General features: G+C 36.8%; 1 protein-coding gene across 2 annotated transcripts; it reads right to left on the bottom strand.

The window, feature by feature from the left end:
• On the bottom strand, nucleotides 1-16,217 carry CBLL1 (Cbl proto-oncogene like 1). 2 transcript variants are annotated; one of them, XM_082846910.1, is made up of 6 exons: nucleotides 16,126-16,217; nucleotides 11,193-11,360; nucleotides 8,036-8,133; nucleotides 7,544-7,627; nucleotides 6,190-6,263; nucleotides 1-3,596 (listed from the first exon to the last, which is right to left on the bottom strand). In XM_082846910.1, exons 1-6 carry the CDS (start codon nucleotides 16,136-16,138, stop codon nucleotides 2,561-2,563), a joined length of 1,473 nt encoding a protein of 490 aa, XP_082703036.1. In that variant the 5' UTR covers nucleotides 16,139-16,217; the 3' UTR covers nucleotides 1-2,560. The 2 variants fall into 2 exon arrangements, with proteins under 2 accessions (XP_082703036.1, XP_082703035.1); XM_082846909.1 differs by having other exon boundaries at nucleotides 8,036-8,136.
• Nucleotides 16,218-16,494: the final 277 nt, after the last annotated feature.

Below are 16,494 nucleotides of genomic sequence, written 5' to 3' on the forward strand. Positions count from 1 at the left end.
AAGCTGTATGAACAAGAAAAATTCTGCAATCTCCCAAATGTGTCATCATTAGGTAAAAATTCATCTAGGCAAAATAGTATTTATGCTTTCATTTTATTGTTTTTAAGAATTAAACTGCCACCTCAGTAGTCTTAAGAGCAATATAATGAAATATACATACATTTAATTTAGACTTATGTCCATCATAGCTTCAAAGGCTTCCCTGAAATAAGGCTGGGATTCACATCTTTTTCCTTAAGGAAAGAAACACTAACAGTAATTTTGTTATCCTTCTACCCACCCACCCTCATTCAAACAATAACTGGATGAATTCAAGTCTAACACCATTTTAAAAAATTGTCTGTTAACAACACATTTCATCTGATCTGCCTTCCTGCATAACACATATTTCTTAAACCTAACCAAAAAGAAATCATTTTTTTAAAAGCCTACAAGAATTCTCTTAACATGTGGAATTTTATCATGATATTAATTTTTTTTGTCCAATACATAGGCTAAGTGGTTTCATGCCACATTCAATTCTAGTGAATTTCATTAAAACAGGTGAGCTCTTCATAAATAGTTGAGAAGCTTTAAAGTGAATTCGGCTATTTCCTATTATATGAAACCAAAAAATGGTACTGGATTTTCAACAAGAGTATTTTAACAGCTCCTAAATAGGGCCATGAAAAGGAATCAAGTTTGCACAGTCCAAGTACCTACAGTAATATGATAGATGCACTCACCACCATTTCATACTATTTCACTCCCATGCTTCTGATAACAATTTCTCTCTAGAAATATTGCATTAACAACTGGACTCTCAAATTGCTAGGTGTGAAAAATCACGTACTTTCACTTAAAAAAAGTGTATTAGTTATTTTCAGCTGGTCACGGTTGAAAGGGCCATTTATAATTATTTCTAACTTCAGCTCTAAGTTCATAGATAACTTTGCATCTGATTATCCAAGATGAGAAGTTGTTTTGCCTGTTCCTGACAGAAATGGTAAATTAGCAATCAGTTCACCCTTTGTCAAAAAGAAATGTTCTAAATTTATACACTACTAACTATTTAATAAATGGCATCTGCATACTACACATTTCATGTTTATATGTTATGCACCATTTTGGGGGGAGGAAGTACTTCACAGGGGTTTATTCAAAGGATATATAGTAATATCCTAAGAGTGTTGATTTATACATATGAGTTCTGTATAAACTGTAAGTGGTCATCTCAGCTGGACTGTAAGAAGCCCCTATAATGCAAAAGCTGACTCCAAAGACACCTTATAAAGCACTGAAATTCACAATTTAGATTACTTTTCTTTTCTCCAATACAAAATCATCTGGTAGTCTTCACTGTTGACTCCAAGCTAAAACGTTCCACGTTTTAGATGCTTAACCAGTAAAAGAAACAGGAAATCATTAATAGTTTTTAAATGTCAAGTTAGAGGAAAAACCTTACCACACAGTAATGAAACCTGAGCAACACAAGTATGTGATTACAAGAATGTCCTTCATTAATACATTATTCAAATTTCTCCATGGCATTCAAATTATAGTTTAAAACCCAATAAACAAGAACCCACTTAAGCACGGGATCAAATTCTACCAAGAAATGAGGAATTACATAAAGCCTATTCAGCCCTAAATATTTAGTTTAAGACAATGAGTAGAGAGGCATACACTTCATCTAAAGCACACCATTTAAACAGTTCTATAAAATAACGTTACTTAAGATTAATCTGTGGTGCATCACATGATTCCAACCATTCAGTTAAAAAGCATTAATGGGTGCCAGCATCCCCAACAGCTTGGAGCCTACAGAGTTGATTACTTTGGCCGTAACTTTCCAAGTAACGAACACTGCCTTTCAGTATTACAAACATAAATATTTCTTAGTACTGGAATTCCAATGTATTTTGGTGTTCCTGAGGCTGCCTACAAATGAAAAGGCATCCAAGTCAAGTGCATTATACACCTAATATACCTCAAAATTTCAGTGCCTAACATGTGAAATCATTTTCTAACATTTAACAGTGTGCCTTGCAGTAAATTCTAGTAGATTTTTACTTTTAGGATTTTATTATAACTTTGGGAAATTAGTGGTAAAACATATGGTTTAAAAAACACTATGTGGCTGCACTTAAATTCACATAAAAATAGCATTTTTACAACCATATTGAAATTTAATCCTTTTACACAGGTTAACAAAATGTATCACAAGAAAAACTAAACATTGGGTTTAACAAAAGCAATACTTTTGAAAGTGGAACGACGAAAAACTTCTTTCAAATTTTTTACAAATGGTCACCTCTGGGTCAATTTACCACACTAGGGGAAGAAAGTTTGTTAAAATATAGTTGTGCTCAACTGAGCCACTTATCTGCACTACAGTATAGTACTTGAAATCACTCCTAAGGTCAAGATTTAAAACCATTTTAAGAGACAAGACCCTAAGTGTTTTACAGCCACCTCAGTAAGAGGCGCTTTCCCTTCCCCAAACAGTCAAAGCTTAATTAAAAGATTGACTATACATAAGTTTGTTTCCTCATCATATCTTCAGTTCAAAATACTATTATCATTGGTAATACGGTCTATATCTTGTCTGATCTGGATGATGTGGTCCAGGAAGTGGGGTTTGAGAAGGCGGACCCTGCATTCGTGGAGGAGGAGGCGGCCCTCTCGGTGCAGGCCATATACCAGGACTCATTCCCCCTGGCTGTGTAAATGGAGGGCTCAGAGTTCCTTGATCTTCAGTGAACTGGGGTAAAGAGTTAGGATTATAATGGTGAGGAGGGGGTGCAGTTACAGGTGGACCACCATGTTGAGGGGGGGGAGGTCCTGGAGGAGGATGATTCATATAAGGTGGCATCTGGGCCATAATATGTCCAGGGGGAGGGGTGATTGGTGGTGGAGCAGAGGTCATTGGTGGAGGTGGAGCTTGGCTATACACCAGGTGAGGAGTACCTGCGGCCTGGGGAGGATGTGGCATTGGATGGCTTATTGGTGGTGGAGGAGGTGGGGGTGGTGCGTAATGTTGCTGTGGAGGCATAATATGATGAGGGTGCGAGACCACTGGTTGACCCTGATATTCAGGATGATGGTGAGCAGGTGCTGGGGCAGGAGGTGGTGGTTCTCTAGCACCTGAATTTGAGTCATCCTGAATAGGGACAGTTATTAAATTGCTGTGTTTTCTTGTTGAAATACGAAAGGTTTCCTGACTGACCGAGCGAGGTGGAGGTGGAGCCATGGACAATTCTGCTGGAGGAGCACGAATATCCTCATGTGGCTGATTATAGTGCTCGTGGGGCACATGCTGCAAAGGAGGTGGTGGCATCATGATGTGCTGCTTTGGCGGAATATGGCTCATATGGTGCTTGTCTGGCGGCATTATAAAACGATCGGGGATTTCAGCTGGTGGTGGGGCAATAGGAGGATGAACATTTTCAAGTGAAGCACGGGTAACAGGTTTTCCAGCTCTCATATGGCGGTGGTTGATATGAGCCTGTAAGTCTCTCTGGGACAAGTAGGTTCTCTTGCACCCTTGAACAATGCTACACATGAAGAGAGAACCTCGTGTACACTGCTCAATTCGCTGCACAGGATCACTACAGCTAAATTAGAAGGGGAAAAAAGTTTGATTTACTAAAAACAGACTATAAAAATAATGCACTTAATTTCAAAGATATGACTAGTTTTAAATTTTGTTATGGAAAATACTACAGAAGTTCACAATTAAAAGATACAGTTACTGCAAGTGAACCTTTAATCTTTTCCACTTTGTGGTCTGTTCCCTATTTAGCAACAGCATTTCTTTCAACATCAGAACGCTTAAGAAAAAAATTCAAAGTTTATCAAACAGAGTATGTTTTAAGAAAAGACCTCTTCTTCCCAAGACCTAGAATTTATCTGATTTTCTCAAACAATTCTATGCTTTGCATCCAGTTGCAAAGAAAAATCCAGGAAGGGCAAACCAAATGATCTGTCACAATCATGGAATTCAAACTTGTACCGTATTTATTATTATTTTCTGCGCAAATAATACTAAGTGGAAGACACCAAGTGGAAGAACTGTAAGAACTACAAAAATAAATAGGATCATCCTAATCATCACGGTTCTTAACATTAAACAACATAAACAAATTAAATTCAAACCCTGAACACCAAGAGTCCCTTCAAGGGGTCTTTCTGAACTGTCAGACAAATTTACTACTACAAAGTATTACACACTCCTGCTTCTCTAAATTATAACCACTAAATTTAAATCAATATTTTCTTAATGAGTCAGGGTCAAATTGTAACTATTCTTCACTCACTATTTTTAATCCACTCTTGCCTTTAGAGTCTCTTGAAATAGCGGAAAGAGGACTGAACTAGGAATTGGAACTGGGATCTACTACTGGCTCTGAGATCTCGGTGAAGTCATTTAAACTTTGTTTCTTTATTTGTAAAATGGGTGTAAAATGGGGTTCAAAGATCTAACCTAACTCACAATGTTTTTGTATCTACTTCACCCTACTTAAAAGAGTATCTGTAACATCAACGAAACAGTGAAAATGACAGGACTTAATGACTAGTTAAGCACTATACATGTATAAGCTGTTATCATTGAATATGTGTGTTAGGTCATATGACACTATATTACATGGCTCTATATTCTTGATTTTGAGTGGTGTCTGTTTTTCCTTCCTCACTGAAGGCTGGTACTCCTCCTTGATACTAGGAGGCATCCCTTTAGTGGCCATTTGGCACACTTCTTATTTTTTGCTTCTAACTTGCTGTAAGCTCTGAAATATCTCCACAGTAACGGGATGTGAGGCACTTCTTTTGGGTGATGCTTAATCATTAGTATATAGTATTTACATTAATTTGGATTGCCATTTCTTCACTTTCTAACCTGGGTCTGTTAATCCAAATAGGCTTATGCTCTAATATACCTAAGGGCCAACCAGTGAGATGCTTACTGGAGTTACACTGAACACCCTGAAAACTAAATTCCCTTTTAAATATTAACATTAGAACACTTACATAAAAGAGAAAACCTTTTGATGTCCTCTACATGGTGTTGTACAACATCCAAAATCCCTTATCCCAATGAGGCAATCAAATTAACTATATAGTGGATGTACACCGTGTTGGAAAACCAGGCATTACAGAAAATAAGGCAAACAGTGAATATGCACTTTTAATTTCATAACTCTTCTGAATTATAATTCTAGGAAGGAAATACTCTTTAAACTCACACTATAAATTTTATAATCTGTGACTTTAAAGGGCTATTAAAAATATGCCAAGAGAATTAGTTGGCGCTGGTTTGTCAATGAACCATTCATTCTCTCTCAGTGATGCCAATCTTCCGACACCATAAAAGAAAATTATCCCTTACAATTGTCCATAGCTTTGCTATCCACTAATACTACAACCCTTGGGATAGGTTCTGACAGGTTATAAGGAATCTAGAAAGCCTACAGTTGTTCTAAAGAAGTTTCTCTCAAAGCTTTCCTCAAACCTTCTATCAGGGGTTCTAAATTGATATAAAAATTCATAGTTTATTCTGGATCCTTCAAGACCATCCCCAAATAGATCACTATCAACCAACACTCTAGATTGTCATAACTTGTCTGAGTCTATCTTAGAACATGATGGTGTTCTAAGATATACTCAAGACATAATAATCAGATTTGAAGGTAATAAATAAGAGTTTATACTTACATAGTACTTGCTATATGCTACGTACTATATATGTATTAACTCATTTACTTCTAATAATAACCCAGGGAGGTAAGTACTATTATTAGCTCTATTTTACAGATGAAGAAATCACCTATGTCACACAGCTAATAAATAAGAGAACAGAGATTTGAATACAGGAATTCTAATTCAAGAGTCTTTGCTCTCGATCACTACGTGATACTACCTCTCTAGCATCCCATTAAAACAAGAAAATAACTATTTTGGGTTTATATAGCACTAACTTTTGATGGCAAATATACTCGTATTTTGGCCAATTTGAATTGATTGATAATAGCTAATTAGCCCTATCTTAAGGAGAAGGCTAAGGCCAACTCTAGGCTCAAAGAGAAACATGAGCCATGTCTACATATTTGATATCTGGCCACCGGTCTATAGCACACCCTAACCTTTAACCTAGATTATAAATCATTATATAACAAACTTTATTATTTAAAAATTTAATGATGATCTTACCCTGGACACATCTTATCTCCCTTTTTTTCGTGTAAAATAGCACAGTCATAGCAAAAAACATGCTTGCATGGAATCTGTGAACAGAGACATGTTACAGTTAAGCATACTAGAACAAATTAAAATACTTCCATAAAAAAAAAAACCACAGTAAGCACAGTGACCTAGATATAGAAGGCACTTGAGAACTGTTTGGTTAAAATGAACATTTATTAAGTACCAATTACATAAAAGCAACAGTTAACCTTTTTCAGTCACAAAGCTCTTTGTGAGAATGTGATGAAAACTTTGGCCCTTTCCTCAAAAAACATATACATGCATATTTGCTTACACATTCGTGGTCCCTACAGGTTAAAAGCTCCTGAAGAATACTGCATAATGTTTTAACTAATCCTGTATCTCCTGAAAGTATTCCTAGGCAGGAAAAGAACAAATATCTTCTAATGTAATATAAGTAGCCTTCTTCCCTGGTAGTCTTAATACACTTACAAATATTTAAAAATAAATCAGAAGGACACAGTAAAATGATGTTATGCCATTTTAAAACTCACAGGCCTTTACCATTATTTAGCTGTGTTATATAGCAAAGCAACAGTGCATAATCCACACCCTCCACCATCACAGATGTATCACTGAATTCAAATTTTTTTCCAACAAAAATGTAAAACTATCTTTTTTTTTTTTTTTTTTGTGCTACGCAGGTCTCTGTTGTGGCCTCTCCTGTTGTGGAGCACAGGCTCCAGATGCACAGGCTCAGCGGCCATGGCTCACGGGCCCAGAAGCTCTGTGACAGGTGGGATCCTCCCGGACCGGGGCACGAACCCGTGTCCCCTGCGTCAGCAGGCGGACTCTCAAACACTGCGCCACCAGGGAAGCCCTAAAACTATCTTTTTATACGTCAAAATTACTATTAAATTACAGTTAGGGCTGCATTTTTTTTAACGTTTAGAATTCAATTCTCAGAAATCATAAATAATCTTTATTAATTCAGTTTTATATTAAAAATTATAGCCTTCAGAAATGAATAACTGATTTTATTCTGTGAACAAGGGAAAAAATAAAAATTTTTCCCTAATAAACTAGAATTAATGTAAACTAACAGGTATCAAACAGTCCAAGGAAATTATTTAGTTTTCAGAATTAGTTTCCGTAATTAATATTTTACAAGCAATTAAAGAATTTGTCAAGATAATTCTATTAAATGAATATTATTCCCAAATTTCCCCTAGCTATTTTATACTTATTTAAAATGTTATAAATTTAATCACTAAACAGTAATAAATCTATCTACTTAAATTTCAGATTCCTACCTCTACAAATATTTAATTTACAAAAACAGAACTTAATTTATACTTACCATTCGCCCATAGATTTTAATAGGCAATCCACATTTGTCACAGAAATGAACTGGTGTATCATCCTTTTCACCTAAGATGTTTATCTGTTGAAATGATATAATTAAATTTTCCTTAAGCATTTCTAAAACTTACGTCCATAATTTACACAATTAATTGGTTAGTATTTTATAAAAGTTATTAAAACAATTAGAAATGAAGGTTTCTTGGTATAATCCCCACATATGCCACATTAGTTGGGCCACCATCAGTCTTGGGGGTTTATTCTCTTAAACAGTGTTAATGGTTATTGATTTTACTTGACTTTACTAAAAATTACTTCAGATTATTTTTGTAAACAGTGAAATAGGACGTTAATAAACAAATGATTTATGAGTACTGAAAGATATAACTATAATAAAAGTTCATACCATTCTTTACGTAGTCTGAATTGTTCTAATATAGTATTTAAAATATTTTATTGTTCTAATAAAATTTTTTATTTTTAGTTATACCTGAAAGTCCCAAAAAAGGTGTCCAGGAAATCTTCGCTGATTTCCAAACAGTTCGCCCCCTTTACAGTCATACCGTTCTTCTTCATTATAATCAAATCCTTCTGAGAGAAGAAAGTGTTACCTATTAACTTTTCACATCTCAATTTCATTTTGGAAGTACATGTACATGGCCAAATAGACCTATTCACTGACACCTTTCAAAGCTCTTCTAAGAACAAGATAATCAAGTCTAGTTTAAAGCACCATCTAGAAATGATCTTGGAAATCATGTAGTCCAACTCTCATGACTGAGAATATTGCAGTACTGGAGATCATAATAACTCAACACAGAGAAGATCAGTGGCAGAGCTAGGAAAAGATCTCAGATCTCTTCACTCCCATTCAAGTGCTCTTATTAATTCACCAAACTATTTCTAGTATAAAACTACGAATTATCATCATGATTATTATGATTATTACACAAATAAAATATACTTATCACCATTTATTCTTATCTATCTATAAAAGTGGTATTATGCTGTAAGAAACTGATATTATTGCCAAAGGATTAGTGAAAACATAAAGAATTCTGCAGACTTTCTTCTTATGACTTAGTAAATTAGGTATCCTCTTCTTCAGCTTTAAACTGAGCCTGATTTTAGAAACATCCAACATATTCATACTTCATCCTTTCCATTGAAACCTCTCTCTGGTTAATCACGCAAACAGCAGAATTTATATCATATCTACTTACAAGTATCCTCCCCTACACTGCATATATCAATATCAATAAACTTAAAACAATATGAAGAACAAATGGGCTCAATTTCAATTTCTCTGACCTAATTAAAAAGTTGATGGCACTCTTCTCATCTCATACAAAAGAAAAGAAAACCAGCAAACAGTCTTATGGGGATTCTAGGTAGAATCCAATTACCTAAAGTAAAGCTGAGAAGACAAATCTATCCCTCCAAGGTGCCAGCCTTCTCACGACTCTTTTGGCCCTAGAACTGGTAAACAGAGTAGCCAAAGCACATAAGTCTTAACTTTACCCACATGGCTACATTACAGCATCTGCATACAGACACACGGACACAAACAGAGACAGACACACACGCATAGATGCAAGAATTTTTTGAACCTGATACAGACATACATACCAGTGTACTGCTATCTAATTACCTCCAACACAAATGCAGAGTTCTTATAAGTTACATCTGAGTGACCCTAGGTTCTTATATGGTCCATTTATACCTTACAAAAGCTGCTGTCATCTAAAACTGAAAATAAGGAAAGTTAACTTTTCTACTTATCAAAAACTCAAAAAATTACTGAGCAGAACAACAGCCAAGCAAGTTAGGAGCACATTCTCATTTTTCAGAGTAGTTCAACTTGTACTCCCATCATTAAGCTATATATATATTTGTATAGATAACATACCAGCTGCTGCTGCTCTATCAATAACCTAGTGTACCCCCGCTTTGGCCTTTTTGGTTTTTAAATACTTTTTAAAAACTACACAGTAATATATAAATAAATTCTTGTGTAACAGTAAAACAATGCAAAAAAGCTAAAATCCCCTGCTAAAATCCCCTTTCTATCCTTTTCCTCTCAGTTATCTCTTCATTCCCTTCCACTTCAAGCCCATACCCCCTTTTTGTTTTAATAACCAAATACATATCTATAAAAGTTCCAAAGCAGGGGTCAGCAAACTTTTTCTGCTTAAAGGCCAGTTAAGTAAATATTTTAGGCTCTGTAGGCCATACCTGAAATTACTCAACTATGCCAATATAGTGTGAAAAGCAGCAACGAGGGGCTTCCCTGGTGGCGCAGTGGTTAAGAGTCCGCCTGCCAATGCAGGGGACATGGGTTCGTGCCCCGGTCCAGGAGGATCCCACATGCCGTGGAGCCGCTGGGCCCGTGAGCCATGGCCGCTGAGCCTGCGCATCCGGAGCCTGTGCTCCGCAACGGGAGAGGCCACAACAGTGAGAGGTCCGCGTACAGCCAAAAAAAAAAAAAAAAAAAAAAGCAGCCACGGGCATGGATGTGTGTCCCAATAAAAGTTTATTTACAAAAAAACAGGACTGGATTTGGCCAATAGGCCATAGTTTGCTGACCCTGTACTAAAGGGTAAGATGGGAAAACTGTTTTATACTCATGAAATGGGGAAAGGCCTTTCTAACAATGACAAAAAACCCAGAAGTCACACTAGAAAAGACTGGATATCTGACTACATAGAATCATCAAGCTTTTCTACAATAAAAATTTTATATATAAAACTCAAAAGACAAATGGAGAATATATACAATATATGACAATTGTATTAATTTACAAAGAAAGAACTCATAAAAATCAAGAGAAAGACAACAGAAAAAAAAATGGGAAAAGGAAATGAACAGGTAGATCCTAGGCAAAAGAAATGACCAGTACTATGAAAAGATATACAACCCCACTCGTAATTAAAGAAATGTGTATCAGAACAAAAATTTGTAAAGGTTAATAGTACCAATATTGGTGTGGGAGTATAAAGTGATGTACTATTTTTAAAGGGCCATTTGGCAACATCTGTCAAATTCTGAAATGTACAAATTCTAAAATCCACCAAGTTCTAAGATGCCCAAATTCATGCAAAGTTTAAATTCTACAAAATATACATACTAAGGTACATATACAAGGATATTTACTACAAAATTGTTTTTAACAGCAAAAAATTAGAAAAATTGTTAAATAAATTATGGTATGTCCGTAAGTGAAATACCTAAACCTATTCTCTTAAATGAGATACAACTGTATGTACTGAGAAGGCAAAATCTCACATGCATCTTGCATGAAAAAAGGGCAGTTATAAAGTAACTATGAAAAAGTCATACCAGGGATTATTTGGGAAGAGAATAATTACGGGGGGAGAGGGACAATTTTACTTTTATGTTTTCTGCAATACTGTTTAGATATTTGTAAACAATAGGCAGTGTTACTTTCAACAAGAAAATAAACCAAAAATATTTTTTAAGGGAGAGAAAAGTAAAATATGCCAAAATGAGAAGTCAAAGACTGAAGAAGGAAGAGAGTATAAAAGATAAAAAAAGAGGTGACTAAAGGTAAATAAAATCACATGGCTTATTTGGTGGAATCAGATATAAAAGAAAGACTTTTGGACCTATTAGTTTAAACAAATTACCTTCATCACCAGCTGGAGCCTTTGCAGGCATCCTGTTTATAGTCCTTGGAGTTCGAGGTGAAGCTTTGGCTTTGTTCCCTTGTTTGGAGATGAGCTTTATAGGAATTCGTCTTCGAACATCAAGACCACCCAATGATCCAGAACTATTAGTGCCTTGTAACTCATTGTCTATGTTAGAAAAAAAGTTGCAATTTCTTTTAGTTTTTCTTTTTGAAGATTATTCTGCCACAGGTATTAAAGCAACATACCCAACATTATTATCAAGGGCTGAATATCTGGTTTCTGATTTTAAATACTATGCTATATAAGTTCAAGTACTAATTTTCTCTATTTTGGACAAACCCTTAAAGCAATGCTTTTTGAGATATGGAACCTTTAAAGAGTTGACAAAAGTTACAGAACCTCTCCCTAAAAAAATGGACAAAAAATTTTTGCATTTTTCCAGAGGGATTTACAGAAACGTAAAACCCTTCATGAGCCTAAGATAAGAACCTCTGTCTTGGAACTATAAGAGGTTTTTTAAAAAAAGAAAAAGAAAAGTAAAGGAAGAAGAACAAAAAGAAAGAAAACCATCACTATCTCCATCAAGTATGCAAAGTAGGCACTCAGTAAATTTAGTAATCTGCATCGATATCAGGACAATCAATAATACTGGAAACACAAAACTAACACTGACAATGGTAAAATTAAATAAATAATGCATTGAAAATGAAGTTAGTTTTAGGGATGTGATTATTCTCTTAAGTGTAAAGTTCTTTTTCTAAAAAGCATTCAGGAATATAGTAAAAATTATTGCACCCTTTAGTAGTAAAAACACGCACTAATGTACTTGTGCTATAACATTTCTAGATGTACACATGTGACTGTGTTATTCTTCGTCAGCACTGTAATGGAAAATTATAGTTGAGGAGGAAGCAAGTTTTCTGTACTTGGCCTAAACAACTGAAACTTTCTACATCCCTGCCTGTTACTAGCTTATGATTTAAATTCACTCATATCCCATGAGTAATAGGAGCATTATTTCATAGAACTGACTCTATTTGAAGGTTAAAAGCCACCTTTTCTTCAAGTCCATGACAAGATATTACAATCCAGAAAATATTTACCTTTACCTACTAAAGACAGAAAGGGAAATGCCCTAAAATAGGAAACGCAAATAATTTTTTTAAATAGTAATGTTTTAAACATGACAATTAGTGAACAAGGCTGTGTAATTCTCACTGCATTAGACAGTACAATCCAGAGTGATAGCCAAACTGTCCACATTAAATTCAGTAAAGCCAAATTTGGAAGTAGTTATCCTAATTAGTACTAATGATCTCCAAGGGTACTAGAATTACAGACACATGTTGAACTCACATCGATTTGCACTCTTTCTGAAGGATAGAACAAAATTCAAAATCGGTCCTTAATTATTAATTTAAATATCTTTCAGTCTACTTTCTATTATTACTTTCATAATAGCTAACCCTCAAAAAAGACAACTCATGGAAAAGGGATTACATGGATAGTTAAAGTTAGGATAAATCCAACTTGATCAACTCTCAACACTTCACAAAATGTATTAACAATTTGAATAATGTATTTCATCTGCTTTCACTCTAGTTGCTTATTTATGTAAAAATACCTACAAGCAATGTAATAGCAAAAAGACAGATAAGACAGAACGAATTTTTTTTTTTTGCTCAATAGGTATATTCCTGATTTTCCACTGAGCTAAAAAAAGCAAGTTGTTATAGACAGTTCAGTGCTGTCCTTCAGATAGTAAAAGGACTCTTAACGGTTTCACCTTGATGAATGATCAAAATACCAACATTTCATTACTACAAGTCCTTTTCACACCACCCTGGACACCTGTGGTCACTACTGTGGCTTGTTTAGCCTATTTTGCCTTTCCAGAGCCTGCTGCCCTCTAACACCTTGCAGTCTGCCTCAGCCTGCAAGTTCATAAGCAAAGTACAGCGGTTAATAGTGACATCACTCTGGGTTTGTCTTAGGTTTTGGGGGGTTTTATTAAGAATCAGAACATACAGCATAATTTCCTTCTGAATAAGACAACTACAAACATAAAGCCCTAACAACAAAAGTCTTTGGATATTACACAAAGTGAGAATTAAGGATAGAACTGGCCATATAAAGTGAAATCCACTTTAAAAAGGCATAACACTTTTATATTATATTATATAGGTTTTTAAAAAGATTTGTGTAGAATTTTATCTTGAATTAAAGGAACCAAGAAATATTTTTACAAAATTTAGGTTATAGTTACAACTAAGTGCTAATTCTTAGAATAGCCAAAGAACGAATCAAGTGTTAAGTAGGAGTTTCCTGGAGTAATTTTTCCAGCAAAATTCTATTATAAAAACACCACAGGATAGCCTTTATTTTATGACTGACTTTTTCAGCAAGATTACAAAACCAGTCATTTTTGCATAACATTAGAGGGTTTCATCAATTTCCCCAAGGGCCTCTATTAATCCTTTGATATTAGAAACATCCTTTTGAGATGCCTATCCTGTCATAATGTCTTCAATTCACTGGCTAACTGGCATTTCCTCACTTGCCAATGATTTTATTTGTGATTCAAATAATTACCGAATTCACATTTATGAATTTCATGAAAATCGGAATCTTTTGTAATCACGATCAATGTACAGCATTTTATACCATTTCCTGATATGAAACACTAAGGACACTGCCGTATAATGAAATTAACTAAAAGAACAAAAAAGAAGCTGGTGTTAAGCAGGGATATCTGAGCAGGAACTAATTTTTTAAGTGGTCGGTTCATTAGTGAATATTTTCATGTTCAGATGACTTTTACTTACTTAGGCAAACTTTTAACTTAGAGAACTAGGATAATAAATATGGAGATACACACCCACCCACATTACAATTTCCTAACATAACATTCTCTAAACTGTGGAAGCTGCTTGACTCCCAAAATTCCAGTAAGATGCTCAAATGAAAAACATTTGCTAACGTGGCATGTTTTGCTACCCTAACACCAAGATCCCAGATTTTCAATTCTATAAAATTTCCAAACACTAGAGTTCCTTAGAGCCTGGCTCTAGGCCCTCTTCTCTTCTGCCTTAAGTGATTTGTGGTACTAAGTCCCAATCAAACTTCCCTCTGATCTCCACTTGACATCTCCCCTTGTATGTCTCAACACACATCTCTTACTGAGCAGTCCAAAATCTTGTTCCCAAATTCCCATTTCTCACCTCTGCTCCTTAAAAAAAAGTGTTTTTCTCCCAAGTCTTCCAGTAATGGACACCACTCAAACTAGAACCCTAGGCACCTTTCCTTTCTCTCACATGCTTCCAAACCAATCCACCAGTGCCTGTTTGAGTTCTATCACCAAAAGATTCACTGAATCTGCCCACTCCCTTTTTCACTAAACCAGCCACCTTCACTAAGCCAAGCTTCCCTTCTGATCTATTGCAATCACCCCCTAAGTTTTCTTCTATTATTCTTGCCTTCTCTTACACCATTCTCCATAAAACCTATTATGTTTTTAAAAAGAGATTATGTTCCTCCTCTACTTCTGTTCAATGGCTTCATATTGCACTTAAAATAACATTCAAATCTTTACCATGGACTTCAAAGTCTTGCACGACCTGACTCTGCCTTCCTTTCCAATCCCATCTTCCGGTTCTTTCCCTCTAGTTAACTAGGTGCAGCTGACTGGTCTTCTCTAAACTTTCCTCCTTCAGAGTCTTTGTAGTTGCTCTAAATGCTTTCCTCGTGATTTATTCCACGCTGGATTCCTCTCATCCATCAGATCTCAGCTTTCCAGAAAGACCTTCCCTGACCACCCTCTCTGAAGCTTCCTCCTAATAGTCTTTACCAGAGCACCCGTTTACCCTCTTCAAAGCACTCATCATAATCTGTAAACATTTAAGTATTTTTAAAAACTTGTTTATTGTCTTTTCCAATAGAACGTAACCTCCAAGTGGAGAGGGACTCAGTCCGTCTTCTTTACCATTCCATTTCCAAGCCTAGAAGAGTGTGTATATATATGTGTGTATACATACACACATAACGTATTTATATATATATGTGTGTATACATATATATATGAAATTAAGTAGACAGCTGATGACTGAGGAATCCTAAACAATACTTAATACTGGAAAAAGCCTTTTTCCCCCTACTTGTAATATGGCTGATAGAACTGAACGGAGCAGTATCTAACTCCAAATACACTCATTCAATATCCAAAAACCACAAGGAAGCAAAAGCCAAAAAACACATAACAAAGAGTGAAGCCATTCTTACTTGGAGAAAGGAATGAGACTATCTTGATTTTAAGCTCAAGATTGATGATTAAGGACCACAGCCGAAGCGCGGGGCATGCTTTGGGCTTAAGCAGAAAAGCTGCTCCCGGTATGATTCCGAAAACCATATCTGACTCCCTTCTCCCACCTCTAGTCCATGAAAGACCGGAGAGACAAAAACGACAGGCGATGACCACCGCAGCACCCGCCCAAAGCTGACTGAGACAGCAGGAAGTCTCCAACCCACTCTCGCGCATCGACTCCCAGCGTAATGAGGCTTCCCCGACTCCGAGAGTGGAATCTACCCGCCAGTCCCCATAACGTAGGGCAGAGCACCCAAAATGAGGAAAAAAAGAGCCGGCGCTCTCTCCTCCCCGCGAAGCCCGCGCCGCCCGCCGTCCCTGCTCGGAGACCGGCAGAAGCAGAGAAGGAACGGCTGTTGCCGGCACCGAGGCTGTAGGTACCACACCGGAGGGTAGGCCAGGAAGTAGCAGGCCCTGGTCGGACACGCGGAGGGGTCTGTGAGATCTCTTTCTCACCGCCACACCCCAATGGTGTAGGGCGAGCGTAAACCGTCTATGCTCGCTGGGCGACCAGTCCCAGGCCGGCCAGGGGGCATGGAACCAGGACCCCCACTGCCTCCGCCTCCTTACCAGTGTGATCCATGATTCGGCTCGCAGGGCACAGTGGGAGCGGAAGTCAACCGCGCCGGAGTCGCAGGGAGCGCGTGCGCGATACCTTCCGGAGCCTGGGAGGCGGAAGTGCAACCAGATTTCCCGGGTTGTGGCCTCCCAAGGCTTCCTTGTCTCTCGTACGCTAGCCGACTCCGGTGAGGGAGTCAGGCATAATTCGAGCAGAGAAAGAAAGAACGAGTACGCGGAGAGTTTCAATGTGGAGGCTGCTAAGGCTTCCTCTAAATGTGCTTCCAAAGGAAGTAGCCTTTAACTGTGGAGAGGAGACCGACGGGAACGGGGGAGGGGGAAAGCCGGTAGTATCCATAGGACTAAGCTCGCAGCAGGTAA

This window comes from Leucopleurus acutus, assembly GCF_964270905.1.
Source record: "Leucopleurus acutus genome assembly, chromosome: 9".
NCBI lineage: Eukaryota > Metazoa > Chordata > Mammalia > Artiodactyla > Delphinidae > Leucopleurus > Leucopleurus acutus.